At 45.2% G+C, this 27,293-nt stretch overlaps 1 protein-coding gene and 1 long non-coding RNA gene across 7 annotated transcripts in view; one reads left to right on the top strand and one right to left on the bottom strand.

The window, feature by feature from the left end:
- CRIM1 (cysteine rich transmembrane BMP regulator 1) overlaps positions 1-27,293 on the top strand; it is a 183,664-nt gene that overhangs the window by 81,044 nt on the left and 75,327 nt on the right. For 5 of the 6 annotated variants that reach the window (XM_078056176.1, XM_078056175.1, XM_078056174.1 and 2 more), the window contains 3 exons: positions 706-948; positions 2,020-2,140; positions 24,001-24,122. In XM_078056176.1, the coding sequence (XP_077912302.1) occupies positions 706-948; positions 2,020-2,140; positions 24,001-24,122 (486 nt within the window). The remainder of the gene's footprint in view (positions 1-705; positions 949-2,019; positions 2,141-24,000; positions 24,123-27,293) is intronic. The other variant, XM_078056179.1, reaches the window with a different exon arrangement.
- On the bottom strand, positions 15,143-16,360 carry LOC118520938 (uncharacterized). The gene is made up of 2 exons (XR_004909881.2): positions 16,025-16,360; positions 15,143-15,872 (listed from the first exon to the last, which is right to left on the bottom strand). It is a non-coding gene; the product is annotated as an uncharacterized LOC118520938 (long non-coding RNA).

Here is a 27,293-nt window from a genome sequence, read left to right on the forward strand (position 1 = left end):
TTCTTATCTTTTAAAGTGGAGGTGCGTCAGTGGTCAGTACATAATACCAGAGAAAGGAGAGAGGGGCATTTGATGGATCTCTGCTAGGGATAGATAACGCCAGATGGCGTTTGGGGAAATTACATGGGAACATAGCTCATTCTCCATCTTGCTGAGCTTCCACATCATAGAATCCTAGGATCTGAATAAGTTCATCTCTTCAGAATTGAGGGCTCAGAGATGGAGTTCTTCATGCTGATTATCACATACCTTATCCCCAGTCCCTGAAGTAGCCAGGATTTATTCCTGGGTCTGTTTCAGGGTTTTAAACATACACTGTTTTCAGAGAGCAGCCCTTAAATCTCCTTTTAAATTCAAAGATCTTCTGGTCAGTCAGTGATGAAGTCCAGTTCCCAGAGTCTGCACGTCATGCAGGCACCTGCCTGCACCACTCTTGATTTTAGTCCGTGAGCTGGACATCGATTATTCAGCACAGGTGAGCGGGAAGGTGGAGAAGGCCACTGAAGCCTCACACCCCCCGTGTCGTGAGCGGATCTCAGGGGAGATTTTCACGGCCGGCTAAGCTGAGTGTGACGGTTTCCGCCAGAGTTCTTTCTCTCCCCTTCTCTTCGGTCCATGAATAGATCCTCAGGACTGCCCGTGCTTCCTACGCCAGTGCCCCACGCTGCCCCCGGGCATGTGCTAAATTCTTTCTCTCCCATTTAGAAGAGAAGCCAGATTGCTCCAAGGCCCGCTGTGAAGTCCAGTTCTCTCCACGGTGTCCTGAAGATTCCGTTCTGATCGAGGGCTACGCTCCCCCCGGGGAGTGCTGCCCCTTACCCAGCCGCTGCGTGTGCGACCCTGCCGGCTGCCTGCGCAAAGTCTGCCAGCCGGGATACCTGAACATACTGGTGTCCAAAGCCTCAGGGAAGCCGGGAGAGTGTTGTGACCTCTATGAGTGCAAACCAGGTACGCGCGGGCATCGCCTCAGCAGCCTTGCTGCTTTGCGTCACCGGGTCGCAGGGTCGCAGCCCCCTCTGCCGCTGCCGCCTCCCCCCTCCCCTCGGGAAGATGGGCACACCTGCCACTTTGGGTCATGGCAGCCTGATGTCTGGCCTTCCAGTCAGAGAGCCAGAGTGATCATCCACTGGTACGGAAGCACCTGCAGATAGGGACCGTCTTTGTTTCTTCTCTTCTTTTTCTTTTCCTTCTAAGTATGCTTGATGGGGGAAGCGGGGTTGAAATTTATGGTCCTCTAGCTCCGTGCTTCACTCCCCCAGAGAAGATCAGAGCCCTCACTTGTAGATGTATTGATCACCTTATTACACATAAAGACAATCATCATATGTAAACAGCAAGTTATGTTTAGATAAATATACGCATCAGAACGCCAGATGTGTTGTCATGAAATTCTCCGCCCCAGTCTTTCTCCCTGCCAGCCCCCACCGTCCCTCCGCTGACTTGATGGCATGTGCTGAGACTTCTTAGACTATTCACTCACCTTCTTTGCTACATTTGATTTGTTGTCCTTTCACAGCTATTTCTTGCTTTATTATTATTTCTAACATCCTTGTTCTTGTGGCATTTCTAATATGGTCTGTGAACAGGTCTAGACGATAGTGATTTCCCTGTTTGCAAGTTTCTAACTGTTGGTCAGAGGTTTTTCTTTGTTTTTTTTTCCCCTACTGCTAGATAAATGCCTGAAGCCAAACAATCCCTTGTCCGTCTCTTGCCGTGTTCCACGAGAAGCGCCTCTGGCTGGCTGGCTCTCTCCAGCCACGTAACCACCACTGGTGCCATTCTCATTCTCCCCCTACATCTTCATCCTCACTCTTAGAGGTCTTGTACCCTGCCTTCCTGGCACTGATAAGGGACACATTGCAGTTCTCTACTGTTGGCTGAAATAAAAATGTCATTGCTAGGAGAGGGTTCTGGGATGCAAGGAACCTGCAGCCCTTTGCGAAGGGCCAGAGTTTCGTGCTGGGACTCAAAATGCAAGTAAATGTAACAGTAAATGGTGCTTCTGTTTGCCCCTCTCAGTTTTCAGCGTGGACTGCAGCACCGTGGAGTGCCCCTCCGTTCAGCAGGCCGTGTGCCCTCTGGACAGCTACGAGACTCAAGTCCGACTCACAGCGGACGGTTGCTGCACCCTGCCCACAAGGTTGGTTTGTCATCGGTTTATCAGCTTTTCTCCTCGGTCTTGTGCGTTAGCACGGATTCAGGCATGCAGTTTGTTTCCCCTAAGTATCAGGGAAACCTAAAATTCTCCTGTTTGTGGGGAGAAATCGGAACTGTGACTGTGACTTGGTGTTTACATGTATTGTTCCTTGGATCAAAGCCAGCTGCCATCAGGTTAAGTCACTAAGCCTTCTGGATTCTTCAGTATCGGGGTACCTGTGCACTTTCGCAGGCTGGGAACTGTCCAGGCAAGTATGTCCCTCAGCAGGATGCACTCAGGGAGGCAGCAACGTGTGGATCAGAGTCGGCACGTCATTTGATCCTCCGCAGTGAATCTTACAGGTACTTCACCATTGTGTCCAATGGGATGAAACGCTGCCTGCCTCACGGAACTGCTCCCCACGGATCCTTACCGTTTGCAGTCACACATCTACCCAGACCTGTTACTTGCTGAGGCAGAGAGGAGTCTGAATTCTTTTGATGCCTTCTAGGAACAGACACAGCTCTCTTTGGCTTGCTGGGGAAAAAGTTGCTGTCGTTTTAGTCCTAGTAGCAGGACATCCACTTAGCCCTACAGGGTGAGGCTCACTCCAGAGCATGACGTCTCCAGGTCTTGTCCTAGATAGTCTTCAGAGCACCAACGTGGAGCTGGCCCTTTGTGCTTGGCTTTGGGGAAGCCTATGCTTGGAAACATGGAGTTTATATTCTGTTTCTCCTGCTGAGATGCCCTCCCCTCTTCCCTGCCGTGACCTCTCCTCCATCTTTCCCAGGCTGCTAAGGCATCGTTTTGACTAAGTCAATTCATTTCTTTCTACTCTGCTCTACATTTAATATCCACGGTTGAAAGGGTGCCTTCTTTTGCTCCCTTTCTAACCTCTGTCTGTCCCAATCCCAGTCCAGTGGCAGGCACTTCCCATCTGTGTTTGTTGTAGGAGCAGTTGTGATTTTACAAATGGCCTGATAAGATAGGAATATATATGGTCCCTAAGTGCCAGTTATGGAGTGTAGACATCCAGAGTGTGTTCTGATAATTACTCTTCTTTTCTTCTCTTAAAATACATTAGTTTTCCCCTACCCTTTGTCCTGTCAGAAGCTCTAGGAGTGGGGTGCCTGGGTGGCTCAGTCGGTTAAGCGTCTGCCTTCGGCTCAGGTCATGATCCCGGGGTCCTGGGATCAAGCCCCACATCGGGCTCCCTGCTTAGCGGGGAGACTGCTTCTCCCTCTGCCTCTGTTGCTCCTCCTGCTTGTGCTTTCTCTCTTTCCCTCTCTCTCTCTCTCTCTCTCAAAATTAATAAAAAAATATTAAAAAAAAAAAAAAAGAAGCTCTAGGAGTCTCTCAGATATATTTTACACCACTTGTCCTATCCTTCATACTGTATCATAAAGGAGATACAAAGGTTTTTGTGAAGGTAACCTACCAACAGTGGTGCAGCCCCTTCTTATTATGATGTGAAAATGTATCTGAAGATGCTTGGAAACGGTGAAGCACTGTGCAAATATAAGGTATTACCAATCAGTAATGGAGGATGAGGGAGCGCTACTAACAGTAACAGATGTCCCTTCAAGGTCTTCATGAAAAGGAAGGTGGCACATTACATTACAGAACCTAATTAATCAAAACTAAGCCAGTTGTTAATTAACAAGTCCTTCAGTGAGGAAAAGGGACAATTCTCAAGTCACTCTTATAAATGTTAACATTATACCATCTGCATGTAGGAGGCACAGTAGGTGATTTTTCAGTCCCTCTAGGGGGTCGAAGTGGGTCAAAGCTACTGGAAGACATATTTAATCTCAGTTTAAGGAAAAAAATTTTCTCACAACTAATGATGTACAGTGATGAATTGGGCTGCTTCCTGAGCTCCCCGGAGCTGGAGAGATTTCTTTCCGTCTGGATGGCCACCTGCCAGCAATGCTTAGAAGAAATGTTACATTGGAAAGGAGGTTGAACTTAGATGTCTTCCGTTTTATCTCCAAGCTTCTGTGAGTCTTGTAAACATAAACCTTAGGATGGTTATTATTGTGTTGACATAATTTTGACATTGGCATTCAGGACTAAAGAATGGTCAGTCAGCTAAAGGTGCCTCTAAGGAAGAAATTGAAAACAGAGAAGGAAGTCGTTCAAAATCCCACTGTAAATTATTTGCAGGGAAGGGGTAAATTCTCACAGCCTTTAGTTTCCTGTATTTTAGATAGTCAGTGACCCCTGCGCACTCCCTGCCCCTTCTCCACATCCATCCTGTGTTCCCACCTGGATGAGACCCCTCCCTGCGCTCGCTCACGCAGGCTCATGCTCGTTCACACTCACGCAGGCTCACATGCATGCAGACTCATGCTCATTCACGCTTATGCTTGTTCACACTCATGCTCGCTCACGCAGGCTCAGTTGACTTTCCTGAGAGCCTTCTACAACTTCTGCCCTCCTACAACTTTTGCCTGTCCTCCTTTCAGGACTTGCATTTCCTTCTCTTTGAAGTGTTTTCAGTCTTCAGCCCTGAGGATGACTTAGGTACCCTCTGCTGCTTATAAACAAATCCCCATGTATCTCTTTAAGCACTTTTTATATCAAATTGAAATCATTGATTTTTTTTTTTTGTCAATATTTCCTACTCTGTGATTTTTCAAGGGAAGGGAGTATTTTACAGCCTTTAGTACCTAGAATAGGAATTGCTATAATGTGTCAACTTACATTTGTTGATGAATGAATGAATGAATGAATGAGTAGGCCCACTCCAAGCCATGTTGATTTATTTCTTGAAGAGAAAAGTGAATATTTTTAGTCTCCTGTTATCCTCCTGTTGGGTGGTAATACTACTTACTCCTTGTCTCACTTTAAAAGCCTGTGCTTTTTCCCCAACACCTTTCTTTATGGCCCACTTCTCAGGACTACAGAAACTCTTCATTCCAAGCACCAAGGTCACCTCTCAAAGCCTTTATCTCTCCCTTCCACCTTTTCTAATATTGTTCACCTGGCAGGACTCCAATTAAATTCCATTTTATCCAAAAGGTCTTCGTGCTTCAACCAACACCCATCCTACTCCCTAGGAACTCCTAACATATTCTTTTCTGTGTTGCCAATTAATCACATATTTCCTTGCATTGTTGTTTAACTGTTACATGCATAGTCTTGTCTCACCAACTAAGGACATTTCTAGAGGTCAGGAATTGTGTCTTCTTTCTTTTCCTCTGTATATGCCTTAGTACTGAATGAATCAGTAAATGCAGAATATGCTCAGACCATGGCTAAACCTAGTTTAGCATATTAAGTGGGTTCCCACTTACTAAGGAGGATGATAGGTCATACTTTGGCAAGAGAATAAAAACCCAAACAATCCATGTGAAAATGGAAATAAAAACAAGAGAGCCTAATATGGAATAATCACACTATTTTAAGAGAAAAAAACTTCATAACTTTATTCTTTTGTGTGATTTATGTCTTTAAGAGCATGATGTTTAGATAAAAAGAAGAGCATTTTGGAATATGTAAAATTCTGTTATAATTGTTTGATATTTGCCAGCGTGTTTACAAAGAGCATTATTAAGAACTTAGAGCCATTTCATATCAAAAACCAATGATGTGGAGAATTCAGGGGGACAGCCCTTTACAGTTATGGTGAAGGTAAAATATCAGTAGAGCTTTACCTGTTTTGTAAGGATTTATTGGACTTCCAGAGACAAGGAAAGGGGCTTGTGGACTTTCTCTCCCTCACCTTAAAGAACAAATTCCTCCCTTTCATTCCCAGTGAGACTGTTTTACCCATTCAAGCCCCTAACTGTCCTATTTCTGGGTGAATCCTTGTGCAGTTTGTGAATTTTCTTTTGAGTTGTCTGTTTTCAGTTACTCATTTGTTCATCAAGCATAAATTGGGCTCTTAGAAGTGACAGACAATACCCTCTAGATGTTGTTATTGTGCATGGATCTCTCTTTCCTCTTCTGTTCCTGACAAACCCTGGTTTTCCCACCTTACCTCTGCCCTTTCTACATACAGTTTATCCCTTCTTTGCTTGCTGCATCTCTGCTTTTTCTTAATGGCCCAGCCTTCATTTTCCCCTCTTTTGCTGTCTTTTCCTGAACTTCATCCCATTTTGACATCATTCTTACATGTGATATAATTACCTCCTAACCATTTTTAATTCTTCTTTCCTCAGCTAGGTTTTAGGTTTCCAAGCACCCTGCCAATTCTTTTCACCCTTCTCTCTTCTCTTGGCCCTGGAATAGGATGTGAGTTCATCACACCTTTCAGGAGACAGTGAAAAGAAATGAGAGTTAGTGGCCAGGGGCCTAAATGCTGTATGACGGCAGAAAGGAAAACCAGGACTGTCCAGGGGGTTCACGACACCTGTGGTCTTTGGAAGGCTCTGTGTGCATACAAACACCTCCATGTAAAAGGAAACTTACAACAGAGGAAGTCGTATCAGGTACAGTGATCCAAATGGTATCTTTGCAGCGAGGGACAAAGTATTTAAGTAACGTGAAGGTAGCAATAACAAGGACAGCTTAACTGTGTAATGTGCCCTGCTGTTTACAAAGCTTTTCCATTTTTGTTGTTCTCATCTCATCATCATTTCTGATTCCATGAGGAATTTAGAGATATGAAAACAGAGGCTGAGAGAACAAGTGACTTATGCAAAATCATAAGTGTTCTTTGGTATAAGGATCAGAGCAGGGGGCCGAGTCTTCAACCCAGGTTCTTTGATCCGAAGCCTTGTCCTCTCCACTGCAGTTTTGTGTTTTTTTTTAATAAGTCTTTTGCTGGGTTTTTTTTTAAGCCCAGGAAATGTATCAGTGATTATGAATTTATATTTCACCAGCGTGTGTGTTTATTTCAGCATCATACATATTAACACAATATGCATAGGTGTCGGTTATTCATTGTTGTGTAGCAAACCACCCGCTAAAGTAGTAGCTTAGAACAATAGATGTTTGTTATTTCTTGTGGCTCTGTGTGTGAACTGGGAGGTTCTTCCATCGTCCACTGGCAGGTTGTGTAGGGCTGGATGGTCAAAGGTGGCTTCACTCCCATGTCTGGGAACTCAGCCGGGATGGCTGGAAGGGCCTGTCACCCCCTGTGGGGTCTTTCATCCTGGGCTTCTCCCGCGATGGCAGAAGCGAGAGAGCAAGTAGCAAAGCCTTAACAGACGGGACTTGGAAGTCACACAGCCTCCCTTCCGCCACATTCTGTTGTTCCGAGCAAGTTGTAGGGTGACCCCTGATTCAAAGAGTTGGCAGTAGATTCCACCTCTTGATGGGAGAAGCTGCAATGAATTTGTGGCCCTTTTTAACCCACCGTAACATGCATTTGACCAAATAGGTGCCCTTTAGATTTCATTCTCTGATTCTAGAAATTTGCTGGAGTGCTTGCTGCAACTACGGGATTCTTTTCCAAAGACTAACGTCCTTCCGAGCCTGGGGCTCTGTGTCCTCAGGTGTAATTCAGGTGTCCTGTAGCCAAGCTCCTTTCCCATCAGCAGTGACCTCTTGGCTGCTCTCTTGGCCTGCCAGTGGGAGTGGGCAGTTCACCTGGGAGTAGACCCATGATGGAGGAGCCTCTGAGCACCAATCTAGGTTGGGCATCGTTTAGCTGACCATTATTTTTAGCTCCTCTCCTTAAAGTTGTGACTGCCTAGGCAAACTTGGTTTAACAGGGAATGTCATTTTTGGATGCCACAAGATGTGCCTGGTGAAACCAGGTCAATATTAAAAACAAACACCCAATGTGCAGAGATGTTGCGTAGAAATTCTCCTCTATAATGGTTGGTTATGTCATGGTTTCCTGAGAGAAATGGACCCACTACATGTAGCCGGAGGATAGATCCAGTTCCCCTGTGTCAGCTAGTCCAGACCTCCACGCAGTTGGGCTGCTTCTCAAGAAGATGGCTCCTAGATCACAGTTTTTTTTTCTTTACACTCCTCCCTCTTTGCTATATCTAGGGTTATGTGCCTAATTTTACAGGGGCTTCCCATTGCCTCTCTAATTTTTCATGCCTTTTTAGATACGGGCTGATAGGGCAGACATTAACTAGTTAAAAATCTAGACCGTAATACCTCTACCTTATTTCCTCTCACTGTCAGTCAAATGAGTTTTTCAATACCCTCATGCCTTTTGACTTGTTATTTAATGACTTCCGTATTTTTATTAAGAAGATGAATGAATGGAATATGTTACAGTCACCCCTTTAAAATTTATTTTAATGAGATTTGTCCCAAACTTTTTGTTCTGAAACCATTCTGTGATCAGTTTCTGTCTGTAAATATGCATTCCTTAAAAGTTATTGAGAAAAATCCAATCTGGTTATTTTGAGGTGGCAATCAATGAAATCACTGTTTATGATGTTCAGACTTAAAATAGGGTTTTCCCTGGGTTGTACATAGTGCAGCCAGCCAGGTTCCCAAGCTCCCTCCTGGCTCCAGCCTCTTTCTGACTAACAGGTTTGATTCTCTTCCAGAACCTATATCTGGAACATTTATATCTCTTGCTTTCTGAGACACTACACTGAAAAACCTGTTTTATTTTTAAATCAAGATTTTAGAAGCATTTTTAACTTTTTTTTTTTCCTTATCCGAAGTCATTTAAAAGTTTTAGATTATCTGTTAGCGAAAATGTTGACTAATATGTGACTTTGGTCTTTACCAAAAAGTATAATAGAATATCTTGAGCACATTACATTCCAGGTACGGCTCCCCTGGAAATGTAGACAAACCCAAATCATAGTGCTCCTCCTTGGGTGGCAGGTTATATGGCTCTCCTGTTTCAGAGATGGAGCTTGGTGAACCGGGAAAGGGGTCCTGCCCGGTGAGTGGTAGAGGCAGGGTGTGTGAGCACAAGCCACTAGGCTCACTGTCCCCTGTGGCCTTGAGCTCACTCCCCACCCACCTGTGCCTGGCCCCACCACTTAACCTAACATGCCATGTGCTATACTTCCCTTTGTTACTGTAGTCCGTGAGCAAATGTGTGCACGGGAGAAAACTGTTCCGCAGCAAAGGAATGTTCCTCCACACGTCACCTGGTGCCATGCAGAGAGCGCACGCACCCGAAGGTTGTGTGCAGGAATCTAGGCCCACTTCTGCATGAATTTGGACAAGGCTCTCATATTGTCTGTGTCTGTTTTCTTCTCTGAGAGAGAAAAAGGGGAAGAGGGATTTGATGATCTCAGAAGTAACTTCTACCTTTAAGTTCTTTGACTTTCCCAAGCCCTTGAAAGGGGAAAGAACCCAAGCCCCTGGTGTTAGGAAACTCCTGGGTGAGAAAGAAGGAACATTTTAGAAAATTCCAGGACTCACAAGATAATGGGAGAGATACATGGTTTGCATAGTAATAGGAAGGGAAGAAAGTCTAAATGAAGTCATAAAACAATTATATTTACTTTTTTTTCATTTTCTTTAAAAAAAAAAAAAACAACTTAGGAAAGGCAAAATGAAATAAACTTATAAGACCAGTGACTTAAATCAGGGTAATCAGACTGGTTGAATTGTGAAAGCCGGGTGATAATCCAGTTAAGTAGATGACCTGCTGGTCCGTGGCTAATGGAATATTGCTAGTTGCTTCTTTTTTTTACATCTGTAAATAGAGAGTCCCTTATATAGCAGGATTGGAGAATATCTGGTCAAAGGCTGAATCCATAAAAAAAGGGTTTACTCTCTTAAATTGCTTTCTAGTAGAAGGTGGACATCTCTGCCTGTCAGCCTGCCTTGCTGGGTGTGTTGGGGGAGGATGTGATGTGCGTCGCACCCTGCTAGCCCCGCACGCTCACGGGTGTGAACTGCAGCCTGCTCATGGCCGCTCACTGGCTCCCGGACCATGTTTGTACTTGCTTCTCCCCAGCTCTTGCTCCTTGACTTTCGCTGAGGTTTTATCTTCGTCTGTTCTCCCTATCCCTCTTTATTCAGCTCCTCCATATTCTTACTGGGTTTTTCTGTGTTTTACTCTAACTTGTGTACACACACAGACACCCATACCCAGCATTATATGGGTACAGGAGCGTTAGATTCTCTATTACTCTATGAGAGGACCGTTTCTTTCTATGACTGTTAAAATAAAAAAAGATCTACTGAATTAAGTTCCCCTTCTCTTTGTTTGATCCTCAGTTTTATTCCTCTAAGACGTTGACCTTAGAAGACAATTTCCCACTCATACCCTGTCATATCATAACAGCTTGAAACACTGCGATTCCAGGAAGAGAAATAAGATAAAAGGAAGGATGCCAACCCCATTGTATCTGAAGGATACATCAGACACATAGCCCATGACCAGAATAAAAGTCATAAATTTCCTTTACTTTCACTGTAACATCTAGATGTTTATATTCAGCTGCTTTGGGTTGAGAATCTAAGATGCTTCGTTCCCATTCCTCAATCTTGGTTTCCCTGTGCTCTCAAGAAAAATCCCGTCTTGTTGGTGCTACATTGTATTATGATAATAGACTCTTAGTAGGTTACCGTCACACTGTTTCTTATGAAGAGATGCATAGAGATCTTTAGAGAAGGAGCTTTCTTTTCTGGGGTTCCAGAATTCACAGCCTGACATTGACTCTACCAGATGAGGCTGTCAGAATGAAGTCTTTGGCAGGTTGTCCCTTCCGTTCAGAGAAGCCCTTGAGTTAAATAAAAATTAATTTAACCACAAAGCTACGGTGAGTAAAAACAAGGTGCAGCTTTGAAAATATCAGAGACTCCTTGAGGGCCTCAGGGAAGACAGAGAACACTGGGCTTGGTTTGGTGTGGGGCACGGTGGTGAATAAGATGTGGCTGAGGCTTGAAGGAGCTCAACACCTTACAGACATCAGCTCTGCCAGCTTCAAGAAAGTTCCGGACTTTTTGGAAGGTAATAAGACGGGAACACACAGAGAGTGATCTGCCTTCAAGAAAAGAATCGATTAACAGACTGGCTTTCTACCAAATAATGGAACTGAATTTAAGAAAAAGCTGTAAAGTAATTTGCCATCTGTAGCTCCAAACTCAGATCAAGGACTTCAAAACGCACACATACAGAAAAGCTGATTATAATTTTCCACATCCCTCCCTCTTTGCGTGTAGTTTTTAATCTTGGGATCATACAGGTCCCATGTCATTGGGAACCCAGTGGATTTTCTTACTCGTCTGTCCCCTTCTGGGTAGTAGTTTTGGAGTGACTGTATTAGGAGTCCTTTAGCTTCCTGTTTGCTAATGTACATACACGTGGGTGGTTGAACTTTCCAGAGCTCCTCAGCCAACTATCTCCAGAGCCTCCGTCTATTGTTCTGCTAGTCAAAGCCTCGAGGATGGTGTTGGAGGGGTGGGAGTGGTGGGTGGGAGGATTATGCAAGGCCAGGAACACAGAGGGCAAGACTCTCAACACAGGACACATCAGCCCAACCAGACACATGTGTCAAAGCCAGAAACTTCCTGAGGGTGGCTTGGAACCGATAGGTCCCTTCTCAGAGCTCAGAGAGCACTCTTAGCTCTTCTCTGAGACAGTGTTAAGTTCTTTAGGTCATCAAATGATATTTATTATAGATGTGTATGCTTTTAACATTGTGCTAGGTAATTAAGTTGCTTGTATCACACCTACACAAGCTAGCCAGTGGAAATTGTCCCCAAATAGGCATTTTCAAAAGGACTTCATCAAATTAAGAGTCTTATAATTAATTATCATATCCATCTGTTCCCAACACATTGTCTCAAAGAAGATGGCACTTAATAACTTTTTTTTTTTTGTAAGATTAGTCTGTTAGGACAGATTTCTCTAATTCAGTTCACTTTTTGGATGTTCTCTTGAATTTGGATAGTTTATCCAGCTGCTTTTTGGGACTGTTGTAAAATTAAATTATACAATATGTAAAATATGCATTAGCATAGCTCAGATCTAAAACATTCCTGATTCTTGACATGCTATCATGGTAGCATTCCCTCTGTTTTTAAACACATCCAGAAAAAAAATTTGGAAATCTATTTGAAGTCCTTCTTTCTCAACTAAGAAAAGAACATCTATTCTGTTGCCCTCTGCCACAGTAATGTTTGGCCCAAAAGAGCAAGTCAACTCATAACTAAAAAAGCCAGAGTCTATATTAAACTCTGATGTTTTTAAAACAAAATAATTTTAGGAATTCCATGTTGTTATTGGACTTATCCCCAGATGGAAGAAAATATGCTTTCCTAGAAGTAAAGCCCTTGTCCATGGAGATGAACTATCTCCCTAGTAGAGAGTTTAATTTGTCAATAATTCACTTCAGATGTGTAAGCCCTGTTCTTCCTATACTAGTGCTTTACGCCTGTTGCATTTCACCGTGAAAATGACCACTATCCAGTCTTCTTTTGTATTTAAGTCCTGAAACAAAGCGGAAGGCTCTCTTTGAGTGGCTTACAGTTTGGCCTGGTCATCACCAGACATTGAATACCTGGCCCTCTGACACTCACTGAAAGAAAGTAATTCAACTCCAGTTCATAGGACTTGGAAAGCAGACTGCACTGCATGGATAATATTGAACCTCAGAGGACTTTCCCCACCCACCCTCATTTGATATTATCATCATCATGACACAGGCAAATACATCAGCTCCAGACAGTTTGGCAAAAAGGTTTTGTGAAGCTATTCACGTGACTAATAAGCAAATCTAAAATGTTAGAAATCCTCCTTCCTCTGGAAATGCCCGAAGCAACCGCAAATTTCATGGATTGTATTTTACTGTTCATTTGCACCCGTACATTGGATGTAAGTGACAGGGCTCTTCATTGTTGTGTAGACACAGTTTGCAGAGGGTTCAGGGTTATATTTGCCCAATAGACATTTAACTGCTTAACTGCAAATAAGGTGAAGGTGAAGACAGCTTGTTTCTCTTGAACTTGATGCTCACTTAATCTGTGAATATATCACACAGACAAGTGCATCTTAAATTGCCCTTTCCTGACTTTGCCTTTTTTTTTTTTTTAAAGGAAAGAAGTTGTATGTCATGGCTCTTATATGATCAAGTACTTTGATTACTGTAACTAGGTCATGGATTCCTGAAGACTCTTAATGATACTTCTTGAGACATTAGATTGTGTATTTTTGAGGGCAAGGATGCACCTTAATATGTCTCTCTCTCATTAGTGCTGAGCACAGGTAAATAAATACTCAAGAATTGCTTTTAATTAAGTTAATAGATAGTGGATTTGCATCGAGTCCTAGCATCAAAACCCCTTTGTGTTTTTGGTCTGTTCAGGGAATGACTGAGTATTTATCGAGTCTTGGACATTGTGTTACCTGGTGGGAATAAGATGTAGACACTGATTTAAGGAGCTTACAGTCTAAAGGGAAGGCAAACACATATAAATCGTTACAGTTTAAAGTACTACATGCTTTAGCAGAAGTGTGCAAAAAAAAAAAAAAAAACAGCTCATAGAGCAAAGAGATACTAATTCTGATTTGGAAAACTGTTGGATTTGACTTTTGAGCTGAGTCTTTAAGAATGAGTCAGAGTTCACCAGCTGGAGAAAGAGGAAAGGGCATTCTAGGCTGTTGTGGTCATTGAGTTTTAAACTTTTCATGTGACTTCCAGCTTAAAACAGTATCACTAATCCCATCTATCTTTATGATTCAAGAAAAATGGAATTCGTGACAATGTTGATTTTTTCCCCCCCGCTCTGATAATAACCACCCCTTTTCAGGACTGCATCACTTGTTTAAGATGGTTTATTACTTTACTATTGTTTTCAATTAAAGATGCGTCACAGTGTGGTGCACACAGCCCCTTCTTACCCAGCCCTGGGCTACTTCACTAGTCTTTCCCCTCCGCTCCCCCCCCGTAAGTCCCCCTACAGTATATCTCCCAATCCCCACCCCAACACGTAACATGCTCCTGGTGGGCTGAGCCCTTTGCTCTAACCTAAATACACTATATTCTTTCTTGCCTCCGCAAATTTGAGTAAGTTCTTCCTGTTCCTGGAATGTCCTTACCTGCACCCCCACTGCCCCCATGCCTGATAGCCACTCACAGCCTCCCTTCACACACACATACACACAGCTCCAGGCATTTATCTTCGGGCCTCTCCTCAGAGAAGGCATCATGGAGGAAGTGACTCTCGGAGGGAATGGAGGACTGTTAGGCCCAGGAGGGACTTCAGTGTTGAAGATGTTGAACAGCTCCCTGCCCCAACTGGGCTTTCCTCCAGCAGCCACCGATAGTTGGGGTCTCCACACAGACAGGGAGGTGGTTGGTTGGTATCACAGTTTGCACTTGGCCCCTTGGCAGGCTTGGGGTTGAATTTGACCCCAAGACATGTTTTCTTTGCTTCACTTTTTCCCCCCTCATCTTTAATTATTTACATTTTAAAACTGGCATGCTTCACGTAAAAATATGGCTTCTTTTGAGCAATGGGGAGGTGTAGCAACATGGACTGTGCATTTCATCATGGAATGAATAGTGAACAGACCTTCTTGAGTTGTCTACACAATAGCCCTCTACTCTTTCAGGATTCCTGCCTGACTCCTAAAGACATTCAGGTTTGGCCTCTCTGGGTTTAGCTAACTTGGGGTTGGTGTCGAGGGACCAGATGTGGATGGAGGTTAAAGGGGCAAAAAGTTTAAAGACATCATGAAGATAAGGGCTCAGGTGAAACGCTGGGTTTGGGCTTGTGTTGCTCAGGAGTTACAGTCAGGATGAGGCCCAGGCTGGGGCAAAGAGGGAAAGAGGGAAAGATTTCTGGGGCACAGCGGTCTCAGGGAGGCTGAGAGTCAGGTGGTGGGAGCATGGGCATGGGAGGACCAGGAGCATGAACTGTTGTGATCAGTGAGTAAGGTGTTCGGCTTCAGAGATTTTAGAGTGCTGTGGCCTCAGGAGCGAGGAGCTGGTGTGCAAGACGCAGATTCCAAAAGATGAGGCGAGATCGGGGGGTTGAAAGTGCTTCGTCCACATAGACATGGAGGCCTTCCAAATTATTATATAAAATAGCTAAGAGGTGGTGAGCGCTTCTCTGTTCCAGGTACTGTCCTAGGTGCTTTTCATATATCAGTTTATTTAGTTCACAGAGCAGTTCCAGGAGATAGGAGTACTTTAATCATCCCTATCTTACATAAAGCACAGGTGAGGCTAAGAGAGATGCTATAACTTGCCCAAGGTCATAAGCTCCTTATGGCGAGAACTCAAACCTAAGGTTGTCCTCATGTCCAAGTGTATTCTCTGACCTCCCCCCCCCCCCTTAGGAAATGGAGGGGAGACAGAGCCACAGAGAGGGAGGGCCTGCATGAGGGAGGAAAGTGACAGCATGGAGGATGTGGTCAGCTCGGAGGCAGTTGACCTCCCTTCCAGCCCAGGTGAATAAGTGAGTGTGGGGGAAGTCACTGTCTCACTAAAGACAGCTGTAAGGAAATACCATCTGGGGGCAAGCCAGGTAAGTGTCAAAACTGATTTGAGTAGCATGCTTTGCAGTGATGTTCAGATGTTGAGAGTTTGTCTGCAAGGGGAAGGTTGGGGAAAGCAGAGAGGTTGGAATGGAAGAATGAGTCCCCAAGAAGCAGAGCAGTGCTCTTGAGGACAGGAAACCAGAGGATCTTGCACTTTGCACTGATGACAAGGATGAGAGGTCTGGGAATTGACAGCCCACACGGGTCCAAGTGGACACATGCTTCACGATGCACGCTGGGTCAGCAGCAGCTCAGGCCCCGGGGGGCCTTGGGGGCTCCAAGGCATGTCAGCCACCCCGGCTGTTCAGGTTCTCAGATAGAAGGTTAGTCCTGACATCTCTGGTGTTTGTTCTTCATGTGCTGCGGAGACGAAATGGAAAAGTTCACATCCCACTGTGTTCTCATTTGTGATCATATATCCCACTCCTTCCTAAACTAAACTCCCTGAACTGAGAGCCAGAAGCCTTTGCATCCCCGGCCCCACCCAGCTGAGTGCCCCTGCTTGTACTCACCCAGCAGATCATTCGGAAACAATTGTATGTTCATACATCAGCTGATTCCGTGTTCCACGGCACCCGGTTCTGATGTAGTCCATGATCCCAGCTCTGAGATGGGATTACCTTATGTTGCTTGTGCAGACTTCCTCTCCACATCCGATCCCAGTCCTCCTTCCCGGAGCGCGCCGCGCCGGTTTCCCTTCTTTCTTCCTCTTCTTGCTCACCGGTTCTCCGTGCATCTCTCACTCCTGCCCTTTTACTCTCCGAGCCCATCCTGCCGACCACGAAGAGCAAGTGCCAGCGTCTTTCCCCCAGACCTGAGGACATGAAGGCAGAAAGCCTTCCATTCCTGGGACTCGGTCGTTGTCAGACTGTTGGGCTACACACGGAGGGTGGTTCAGGATGCCCGCCAGGTCCCAGCTCTCCTGTTTCAACAGGGGCCCAGGCCCACAGGGGAGTCTTTCCAGCTGGGCACGTACTCTGGTTCCTCGGCTGCCAGGACTGAATCCCTCTGGAACTGTCCCGACTCTTCTTTAGCCATCACGTTGAGCTGGTGACGTGTGTGAAGAGCCATTTCCTCCTCAACCCGCCTGCTTACCGTGGAGCCCGGTTCTAGCACGTGACTGCCAATCTTAGAGGAACCATGTGGGCTTATCGATTCCATTTTCCTACCATTTCTACCACTTTTCTTTCAACTTGGCACTGTAAGATAAGATTCCTGAGCCACATGCCAACCTTGAGGGCGCTGTAATCATCTGCCCCTTGAGAACAGCAGAAGAGAAGGGCTACAGTGACGACTTTATTAAGGTCTACAGTAGACTTTGTCATTATGACTGATACTAGAAATGTAAAGGAATATTTTACCTCATTGCCCTCAATTTATATCTTCTGTGTTTTGGAGCATATCCTTTGATTGCTCCCCACAGGAAAAAACAAGACATAACCGTAACAACAATGCAGACTGATTTTACTCTTGTCTCTGAAAGGGCAAGTGGTGAAGAATTTGCAGTTTCTGGTTGTGAAATCGAGAGGGGACAGCTGTTGGAAGGAAGCGCCTGATCCTCAGAGCTGGGCCAGGTGCTTGTGCAGCTAACTAATGCACGTGTGTAATTGCCTGGTGGGTGGAAATGCAGGGACATCGTGCAAGAATTAGCTTGAGAAAGGGTGACTAAGGGTTTGTTACTGAGTGAGTAGCAAATCTCTTATGGTGAGCCATGAGAAAAATTGGGATCCTAAGAAACTTCCTGAGGAAAGAGTGCAGTTCTCCATAAGGATAGTTAGACCCTCAGGAGGGAAACCCATTTATTTTAGGATGTTTTATTTACAGTATCTCTCTCCCTCTCTCTCTCTTTTTTTTAACTTCTGAATTCCTGGAAAGAGGTAAAAAATTTAATCAGTACAAAAATAGTGTATCGAATTTAATTAAACTTGAAGCTACTTTTTACAGAACTAGGTTTTATGTGTCATCATAATTTCCATTCCTGACAGTTATTTCATTAATACACTGAATGGAATCCTAGTAGTACAAGTGCTTTTTGCCCTTTTATTTCCACATTTCTCCTTGTTTCCTAACTAAAGGGAGATCTCCCCTCCCCTCCCCCCGCCTATAAGTAGTAGTTTTTTATTTACAGATGGTGCTTCTCCCGTTTTGAAGGGCTCCTGCATCCAGTCAGGTGCGGAGTACATGCAGGTTTGGGAGGGACTGTTTGCAGAGAGCCTCATGGAGTGGTTTTCCCTCCAGGATGTGGGCCGGGATACGGGTCTGCCCGGGGAAGATGAGGCCTCGGTGGTTTGTTGCTTCCACATTTCCTCCTCTGCAGGAGTTTATTGTAGGGGAATGTTAGAATAACATTTGGCCTCCGCTCTGCACGGCGCCCACCGCAGGGCACTCTGGTGCTTTGCTGAATAGCAGTGGGAGTAGCAAGGAGGACTCCTCTCCTGCGGCCTCTTCTGGCCCCCCTCTGGCTTTGTCTCCTTTACGGTGTCTCTAGTCGCTCTAGTGAAGCACACTATTGATTCTTTAGCTAAATTGTGAAGCCCTAACTTCAGTTCTGAGGACATGCCCAGGAACCTGGAGACAGCAGCATCAGGCCTGTCGTTTCTTCTCCTGCGTTGCTTAGTCCTCTTTAGTAGGAAACAGAGAGAGTTGTAGATGGGTACGTATGCTCCTTCTCAAAAAAAAAAAAAAGTCCAGAAAGCTTCTTCGGAGAGAAGGCCCACCATGAGCTGGGCCTGATGGTGGAGGGCCGGCAAGGAGAAGGGGGTGGGGGAGGAGGACGAGGAGCCGGCAGCGCGGGCGTGCAGGCGTGTGATGTGCTCCGAGGACAGGGTGGACGCCGGGAGGCGCAGGGAAAGGCACGAGCCAGGATCGGACTGCTGCAGTGAAGGGAAGGCGAACGGCAGTAACAGAAGCGTGGGATTTTCGAGTGAGAAAAAAGCTCATTCCGCTCCAGCCATCTCATTTTTATGACGAGAAACCTGCCTCCCAGTGTGGCTGGCCAGGGGTGACACGTTTCCTGGCAGACGATAGCATGACACAGTCACTGTGGTGCCTGTCTTCACGCCACGCGTCTCTCACTCCTAAGCAACCGTATTGGGGCAGGAAGGAGGTTTTGTAAATGACTGAGAGCAAGTGCTACGAATCATCATTCTTATTAACATGACAGAACTCGTTGGACTTGGCTTTTTCTACTGGGAAGTGGAAATGAAGCCATGGCAGCTGAGAGCCTGCATCTCTGCGAGCAAGTTGCTCAGAACGTGGGGACGGGTTCCCTTGAGTGGAATCTCCTGGAGGGCTCGAGATGCAGGCAGATTCTGAGCCCTGCGCCAGGCTTGCAGAGGAACAGTCCCCGAGGGTGGCACCTTGGAACCTGCATTCTAGACAGGCTCCATCGTCTTTCCCTCCACACGCTAATTTTGAAAAGTGCTGTACCTATTAGCTCTCAGTCTGAAATTTATACCTGTAAAAGCAATGCATGGTTTAACCTCTGACTCTCTGGCTTTATCCTCATTTTTTTTTTCATTTACGAGACAAATAAGACCTGCCCTGCACTAGAGGAATTCACGGGAGAGGCAGTTAAGATTTTGATTTCATAGGATGAGCATGTTCAGCCCCAAGAGTCCGGTACCCACGTGTACTATTGAAGGTCAGAGGAGAGAAAATTAATCAATCCTGGTTGCCTATTTTTTTTTTAATGTTTCAAGTTTTTATTTAGGTTCTAGTTAGTTGTTAACATATAGTGTAATCCTGGTTGCTTTTTGATCAGAGAAGGCCTTGTAGGGTGGGTGGTCTTAAGGTTGTGTGGAATTCACCAGCGGCAAAAGAGTTGAGGCGGAGTGCGCCTCGGAGCTGTGGCGCTGGGGGAGAGGGGTTGGTTGGGTGAGTAGACTCAGTGAATGGCAGATTGCCCTTGTTGCTCAAGTGCAGCAGGTGGGGGAACCCGTAGAACATGGAAGCTCAAAAAGATAAGTAGAGGCTCGACTTGCAAGCACTTTAGGGGCTGTGCTAGGACTCTGGCCTGCCTGGGACTCTGTGTCGTCCGGGAAGCAAAGGACATGAAGGGAAAGCATCGGTATATATTGCCTTTCAGCCAACGCAACCAGCCAGCCTGGGTCTCCTAAGGAGGGCAGTGCCCTCTAGGGGCTTAGATGATTTCTGAGCGCTGTTCCATCATTGTTACTCAGGCGCTCAGATGCCCACTAAGCTGAATCCATACCTACTCGAGAGAAAAAAAGACAGCTTCAGCAACCCACCTGGCTGCAGCTGTGATTACATTATGCAAGGATTTATTAATGTGGTGCCTTGATTGATTGTTATCTTAATACTGAGGATAACATTAGAAGCTTGATTTTTCCTGCAAATTGCACCTACAGGTTGCTTCTTGTTTGAAGTTACAAAGCCCTTAGCCCACGTATTGTATGATTCTGTTCTATGAACTGTCCAGAATAGGCTGATCCACAGAGACAGAACAGAGATTCGTGGTTGCAGGGTCCAGGGGGGAGGGAATGGAGAGTACAGGGCTTCTTTTTGAGGTGATAAAAATGTTCTAAAATTAGATAGTATGGTTGCACAACCCCATGAATATAAAAACCACTGAATTGCACTTTAAAGGAGTGAATTTTATGGTATGCTAATTATCTCAATAAAGGTGTTATTTTATTTATTTATTTAAAAAAAAAAAAAAGCCCTTAGCCCTTCTGCTGTAGGTATCCTGCAAATAGCTCTGCCTGAAGTAGCCTTTTTGAGTTCATGGTATAGAAATCTCAGTGTTTTGCTTCTCCCTTTCTCTTCTGTATTTTTGTTTAGTTACTATTATCCCTCTTTTATTCATTTCCAGTTCTGTTGAATTTAAGAAATATTCATTAATGACTACGCATAGTAGATGCAAGGAGAGCTTGCGGTAAGATTCGCGCTCACGTCACCACAAGCACAATGAGAGGAACCTTAAGGGAAGTATGGGATCTGGCGGCTCCTAGAGAAGCCGTGATCTGAGGTTGGCCCACGAGGACGGATGGTATCTGGACAGACAGCTGGATAAGGAGTGTTCAGGAGGGAGCAGGGGTGAGTGGTGCAAAGGCAGCCAGGGTGAGAGCTTATGTGGAGAACAGAGGAGTGACCCGAGCGGAAGGAAAATGAAGAGAAAGAGCACAGAGTAGAATTGGGGGGGAAGAGGCACGTGGACTTGACTGTTGACTCCTAGGCTGAGCACCTCATCAGTTAAATGAGGAGCAGCTGAAGACTTTTGATGTCGGAAATACAGGAACTGGGCCATAGGATGGGTGTGAGGGGCAAGGAGAGACCCAGGGGAGGGGAGGCCAGGTGAGAACATGGAAATTGGTGGGGGGGGGGGTCGATTTAGAAGTGAGGGTACGTGTTGACATCGATGTCATGAGCATCTCTTTCTCGTATGTCAGTCTGTTTCCTCTGCTGCTGCTCCACATGTTTTCTCCATTTTCTTGTTTGCTCTTTCTCTAGGCACTGGGGTAAAGGGCAGGGGGAAGACTGGGGAGAAGGGACAGAGAAAGAATAAAAATGAAGAGAAAAGGTAGTAAGGACAGAAGAACAGTTTGCATGTTTCAGTTGTTTTGTAATTCAGCATTTCCTCTTCATGATTCGCTAGAAGAGAATCTAGTCTCTGCTAGTGGAAAATACAGGGTAGGAAACCTTATTTATTTTCAGGTCACTTGTGGAGTCTGTGTGCCTCACTGTTCCCATCTGTAAAAGGGAAGAATAGCTATCTCCAGTGTAGGTAAACCAGGGAATCTACAGTAATCTTATTAAAGAATTTTTTAAAACTACACTGGACTCACATAATTTGTAGACATAATAAATTTCCGTGGCAGATAAGGGTCCCGGTGAGTCCCCCGTTCGTGAGAGAGTGAGTGTAAACCCACCTGTCAAAACATAATCCATGTGAGTTGTATTATGTGGAACTATAGGAAATTGCTCTTTGACTATTTTTGACCTACAAGAAAATGACGGTTTCCCTAAAGTTTCAACCTAATAGGTAGCTGCTTGATAGATACCTGATGTGAGCCCAGGTTTTCGCCCTTTCTGGTTTCTTAGTAAGTTCCTTCTTTATTAAGGTGCTAATGGTCTTTAACACCTGTTCATCTTCGGTTCAGGGGAAGCTGTGAGAAGACAAAAGACAGCAAGAAGTGAGGAAGGGTTGCCAAGGGGCTAGTCCAGAAGGGGAAGGGAGCTGGGAGCCAACCACCCAGCAAAAACAGGGACACCTGAATCCTCGGAACTTGAACACGTAGTCATTCTGGGTTTAGAAGCAAAAATTCTGCATCAAGGGTTTTCCTTTGCTAAGTGGGTTACTAGGCAGTTGTGCGCAGTTTCAGACCTTCTGTAACATACCGTAGACAACCTTTGTGAATCTCTACAAAAGCAAGGGAGAGATCTAAATGTTGAGAAACAGGTCAGATGTAAAAGGAGAAAAAAGAAGCCATACGGCAGACTCCATTACAGTTTTCAGCTTGGTGGGATTTCTGACAGCCTAGCAGACAGCCTGGCACGTAAGTGCCCATACGTGTCCAGGACGGGTCACTGAAGGGCTGAAGGATATCTGAAGAGGTATTTTTTTGGTTCATTGTAAACTCGCTGGTGTTTGAGTTAGAATTATTCACTGAAACAGGGAGGAAGGTGGATCCCAGAAGATGTGGAAGAAAAGGTTAGTCAGCTCTTCTTGCAGGCTGCTTTCATTATAATCACATGCAGATATCAGGATCAGGGCATGGCCTCTCAATCCCCTAGCCCCATTGATCTGTAGAGACCGAAGAGTTGAAGTTGTACAAAGGATCAAGAATACACTTGATATATCATTACTGTAACATCACAGGGATAGGATTATCTGCTTAAAACTGCAGTGACAAGGCACATACAAAGGAAAGACTATGGGATAACCTTTGCAGGAACTAAAAACCCAGTTCATCTTTACCCAGCCCTGTAAGGTGATTGTCTTATGGGAATACAGATCTGCCCACATAGAAAAGGCAAATGTTTATCTTAAACCATAGGAAGAAACACCAGTTGCAGCAAAACCTTAGTTACCTAACCCGCTCTTCTCCCAGGTGCCCAGCATAACCGTCGCCCCACTGGGAAGAAGGCTGAAAGGGCCCACCTCGAGAGGGGTTGTTCACACCTTTCCAGTGGCTTGCATGGTCTTTGGTGCAAATTTTAATTGAAGTTTGTTTCCTTTTTTATTGTATGCTTAACTATAAATGTAACTAGATCTCTGGGCCTGATTATTGAGGTACTTGTGGACTACATGCATATTTTGTTAAACACCCAAAGAACAATAGGAGAACAAAACAATTAAGGGAATGGGGAACAAAACCAAAATTAATGAGTGTGTTACCAGTTCTTCCCTGCTGGGAATGTTACCCTCCCCTGATCTTGACCTGCACTGTACCCAAATACCCACATACTTCCTGCAAGGATGTCTCTTTTTAGGATGCCTCGCTTTCACTCCTGTCAACCCAGGAACTCCTTGAGTCATCCTCTCCGCCCTCTGATCCCCACTTCCAGCCCGCCCCGGGGCTGGAGTCTAGCTGCTCCTTCCTTTTATTTCATTTATATCCTGACACCCTGCTGCCCTGAGCTTCTCATTTCCTGCCTAGTTCCTTGTCACAGATCATCAGCAGGCAGTTGACACATTTTGATCTCCTCTCACGAATACCCACCACTCTGACTTTTCTCTGTTTAGGCTGGTTTCCCAGCAGAGTTGAAGTTAAGGAAGGGTGAGAGCCAGCAGAGCAAGCTTGCAGTTCAAGGAACACCTCGTTCATGCATGTAGAGATAAATGGACATGTAGTAGCTTAGAAGATGCCCTAGATTAAGACTTTCAGCTTTCACGTAGCTGTCACAAAGTCCACTGACCGAAGATTGTGCCCTTGATAAAGAGCTTCTCAGTCTTCCATCAGAGTCTGTTTCTTCTGTGATACACAATTATAAATTAAGGTGGCTAAAGATGAGGGTCCTCCCAGACACAGTCACACTGGCAAATAGGGACTCAAAAGATACTTACTTAGTAGCTGAAAGAAGGGTCAGAAGAATGTCTGAAAAGCACCAAAAGGTCAACAGCAACAAAGCAGCAACACAGAGCACCCCTTCCACGTGAGCCCGTGCGAGCATCACTGGTTTATGGGTAACACCATAATGTATGCACGTAAACACGGCCCCGCATCATCAAGAGAATGCAGGTTATGCTGGTCTGGTTAAGTAAGAAATGACATAATGCATTTTAGGAATATTTCTGTGAAAATGGTTAAAATTAAAAATACAGGTGTATATTAAGGAGATGAGCCTCAGTTATTGGGAATGCAAATTAATGTTAGCACCCACTCCCCATTTCCCCGTGACCCCAGATACCCAGGACAGCGTCCTACAGACAAGCTCATGCCACAGCCCCTGCCACCTTGTGGGCTCCCGACTTCTATGTTGTTGTTTATTCATGGGGTTTTCCTTCCCTTTTCTTTGGTTTCAGATGCGAGTGTCTCTCTGGCTTATGTGGTTTCCCCGTGTGTGAGGTGGGATCCACTCCTCGCATAGTCTCTCGTGGAGATGGAACACCTGGAAAGTGCTGTGATGTCTTTGAATGTGTTAATGGTACGTGGGGTTTCTCTTGTTCTCAGAGAGTGTACATTCGTGCAGGAGGAGGGGAGGGTTCCATCTGGCCACTTCTGCCTTTTGTAAGGCAGGGCATATACTCAGGGGCTCACAGCAACTCCCTCAAGAAAGGTTTGCTTGAGATCCCACAGTGCAGCAAAGGCAGTGAGGAAAGGGGACCCTGGTTCCATCCATCGGAAAGAGGATTTCGGAGGTAGAGGCCCGGATTTCATGTAGCTGTCATATTCTGCTGTGTTTCAGTAGTGCAAAAATGTTAGGATTTCACGAAAAGGATCGTGGAGCCTGTAATCATCCTGCTGCTGCTGTCAGGAGCCAGTCTGTAGAACGAACACCACACCGAAGCTACCACAGCCTGAGACAGGAGAGCATTGCTCGTCTAGCGGAGTATTTTCCTACTTAGCACGTCTTTGACCAGTGCTGGGTCCTTCATATTGGCCTGCTTTCGGCTTGACCCTTGTGGCCCAGAAAAAGCATTCTTCAGTCACAAGATCCCTTCAAAGAGAATCCGCCTGCCCCTCCCTTTCACCTTTCACAAGAGGGCTCGGTGTTTGGAGACATGGGGCCGATTGAATTTAGATGCTAGAAGGGAGAAGAACCTAAGACCTGTCCCTCCCTCAGAATTTTCAGAAGGAAAACAAAGGATAAAAGTCAAGCAAGTGAAATGTCAATAATTCTAGCCCTGTTGAGTCAATACCTAGACACAAGGAAAATGAAGATGCATTTGGACAAATCCAACAAAATCGCACGTGCAGAAACCCCCATAGTAACTGCTACCTCTAAGACACCAGGGTTCAGAAGAATTTCTGCCCTCTCTCAAGCCTGCCCTCTTCCCCAAGAAAATTCAGATTGAGTCCTGTTCCATTGCATCCCGTAGTTTTGAGTGCAATGGCCGCCTGTCCTTTTGTTTTGCTTGGAGGAAACACTTGTGGTATGGCTTCGGGGTCGAGAGAACATAGACTGGAACCGAACGATCTCGCTTTGAGAATTGGTTCCTCTGCTTACCAGCTGTGTAACTTCGGGTGCCTCTTGGTTCCCGGGGCCTCAGTTTCCACATCTGTCAAATGGAGTGAATAACAGTCACTTAGATGAGGTTTTATATGGGAAGCAGTTACCGTGGTGCCTCAAGAGCAAATGGTCTTTATTTTGGGGCACCCACCTCCTGTTCACATCCACAAACACGGTTCTGGATATTTCCGAGGGGATAGAGAAGGTGAGATGAGCTTCCTGACTCAGACCTCACGGATACAAGGCAAAGGGCAGAAGTCTGTGCTCAGTGCTTCTCCTCACCTATAGTCGTGTGTGTTAAACACCAGCAAATGGCCCAGCTTTTTCTCTGGTACCGCTGCATAGGTGTATTTGTGGGTGACATTCTGTGGGTATTTAACTCCTACCGCTTGAGACCAATAGTCGCTGCGTCCCCCGTGCTCCCCGCATCTCAGATGCGCTTCCTTCCAGGACCCCTTACTCTGCCAGGTGCTCTCATGTCTGTGTCTGATTCTCATATCTGAACCGCCAGAGGGCAGAGAGTCTGTCCTTGTGTCTGTGGGTAGGAACATGTTGTCTGCCTCACAGAAGGCACCCAGGTTTTCTTGGGGGAGTGAGTAAGCAGATTCATGTCATCTTAGTTCCCTCTAGAGGTGGCTATTAAATCCCAGCCCACAGAGGGGTTACTTTGTGGGAATCCTCCATCTTTTACTGCCCTTCCTGAAACATTAATCTTGAAAGTCATTTGTCCCCTGGAAATACCACCGCTAGTAATACAATTTGCTGTTGTGTCCTCTGGGTGAGGAAGAGGAGTGCGTTTCTTCTTTCCTTGCATCTCGATTATAGAAATTCATTGTCATGCCCTTCTTATCAGGACATTAACTTCACATCTCACCCCGGTGTGGTGTAATTCAGACAGCTAAGGACTGCACCCCACCGCAGGGGCCTCAGATGAATCTTTGGGGCCTGCTCCCGTTTATAGCCTCACTTTTTATAGAGCTCTGAGTCCAGGAATAGGACTTGCCATCTGCCATGAGAAAATGCAGAGATGACAGAGCTGATACTCGCACTGTTTCTGGGGGTGCCTCTTTCTTGACACCACAAACTTGGGTCATCTTTGCTTTATTTATTGTCCTATTTAGCGTCTCTATTACTATCTTAGTCATTGAGTTGTAGACGAGACTAGAAACGTTAATGCTGTGAAGATTCATAATCAAGGAATAACAATAATGTTTAAAGACATTCTATCTCCAAGTCTATATTTTATTTCTTTTGAGATATACATACATACACACACATATGCACACACACACACATCTGTGTGCCTGGGAAAATCTTACTGTTGTCGTAAGGTCATCGTTAGAGGGTATTACATATCAAAAACTCATTGTTATCACTTAGAAAGGCAGAGGTCTGTATATTTATAAAGCTCTGCTTATCCACAAGAGATTTCAGGTAACTTTATAGCAAAAACAAGTAACAGAATGCTGAAATATTAATGAGAAAAGAGGGAACCATAGAGTGGTACGTAAAAGTTGAAAGTGAAAACCAGAAAGAAAGCGCCCACAGGTACGTAGGCTGTAGGTGTCTGTCTGCATAATTGCCAAGGCTGAACGTTAGCCAGGCCCCCGACCTCCTGGCCATCAAAGCGAAAAAAGAAGATACAGTCAGATACGCAATGATTATTTTTAGGGGAAAGAAACCTCCTTGGAGGGGGCAGCTCTCTTCTCACCTGGAAATTTGAAAAGCTCTAGATGATGCAGTCGTTCTGTCCTGAGTTACTTTCATGCCACCAGTCCAGACACAGGTTTCCTGTCTCAACAGAAAGCAGAAGCAAAATATTAAAATGCAACTCCATGAAAGTAGTTCTCAGAGATCAGAGTGACACACAGAACCTAGATGACTAGAGCATTGTCTCTTGGATTTTGAAAACTCCCAAAAATGCAGGAATAGCTCTAGAAGCCCCCCTCCCCTTCAGGAGACAGTGGGTTGAATGTTAACATAACTAACCTCACATGTAGAAATGGAGATAGCAGGCTAGCACTCAGTTCCTAAGCTGCCATTGAGGTGGTGTGTGTGTGCGTGTGTGTGTGTGTGTGTGTGTGTGTGTGTGTGTGTTTTAAAACAAGCATTAAAATGAAAACACAAGATGAAAAATGTTCACAG

This window comes from Halichoerus grypus, chromosome 10, assembly GCF_964656455.1.
Source record: "Halichoerus grypus chromosome 10, mHalGry1.hap1.1, whole genome shotgun sequence".
Lineage (NCBI taxonomy): Eukaryota > Metazoa > Chordata > Mammalia > Carnivora > Phocidae > Halichoerus > Halichoerus grypus.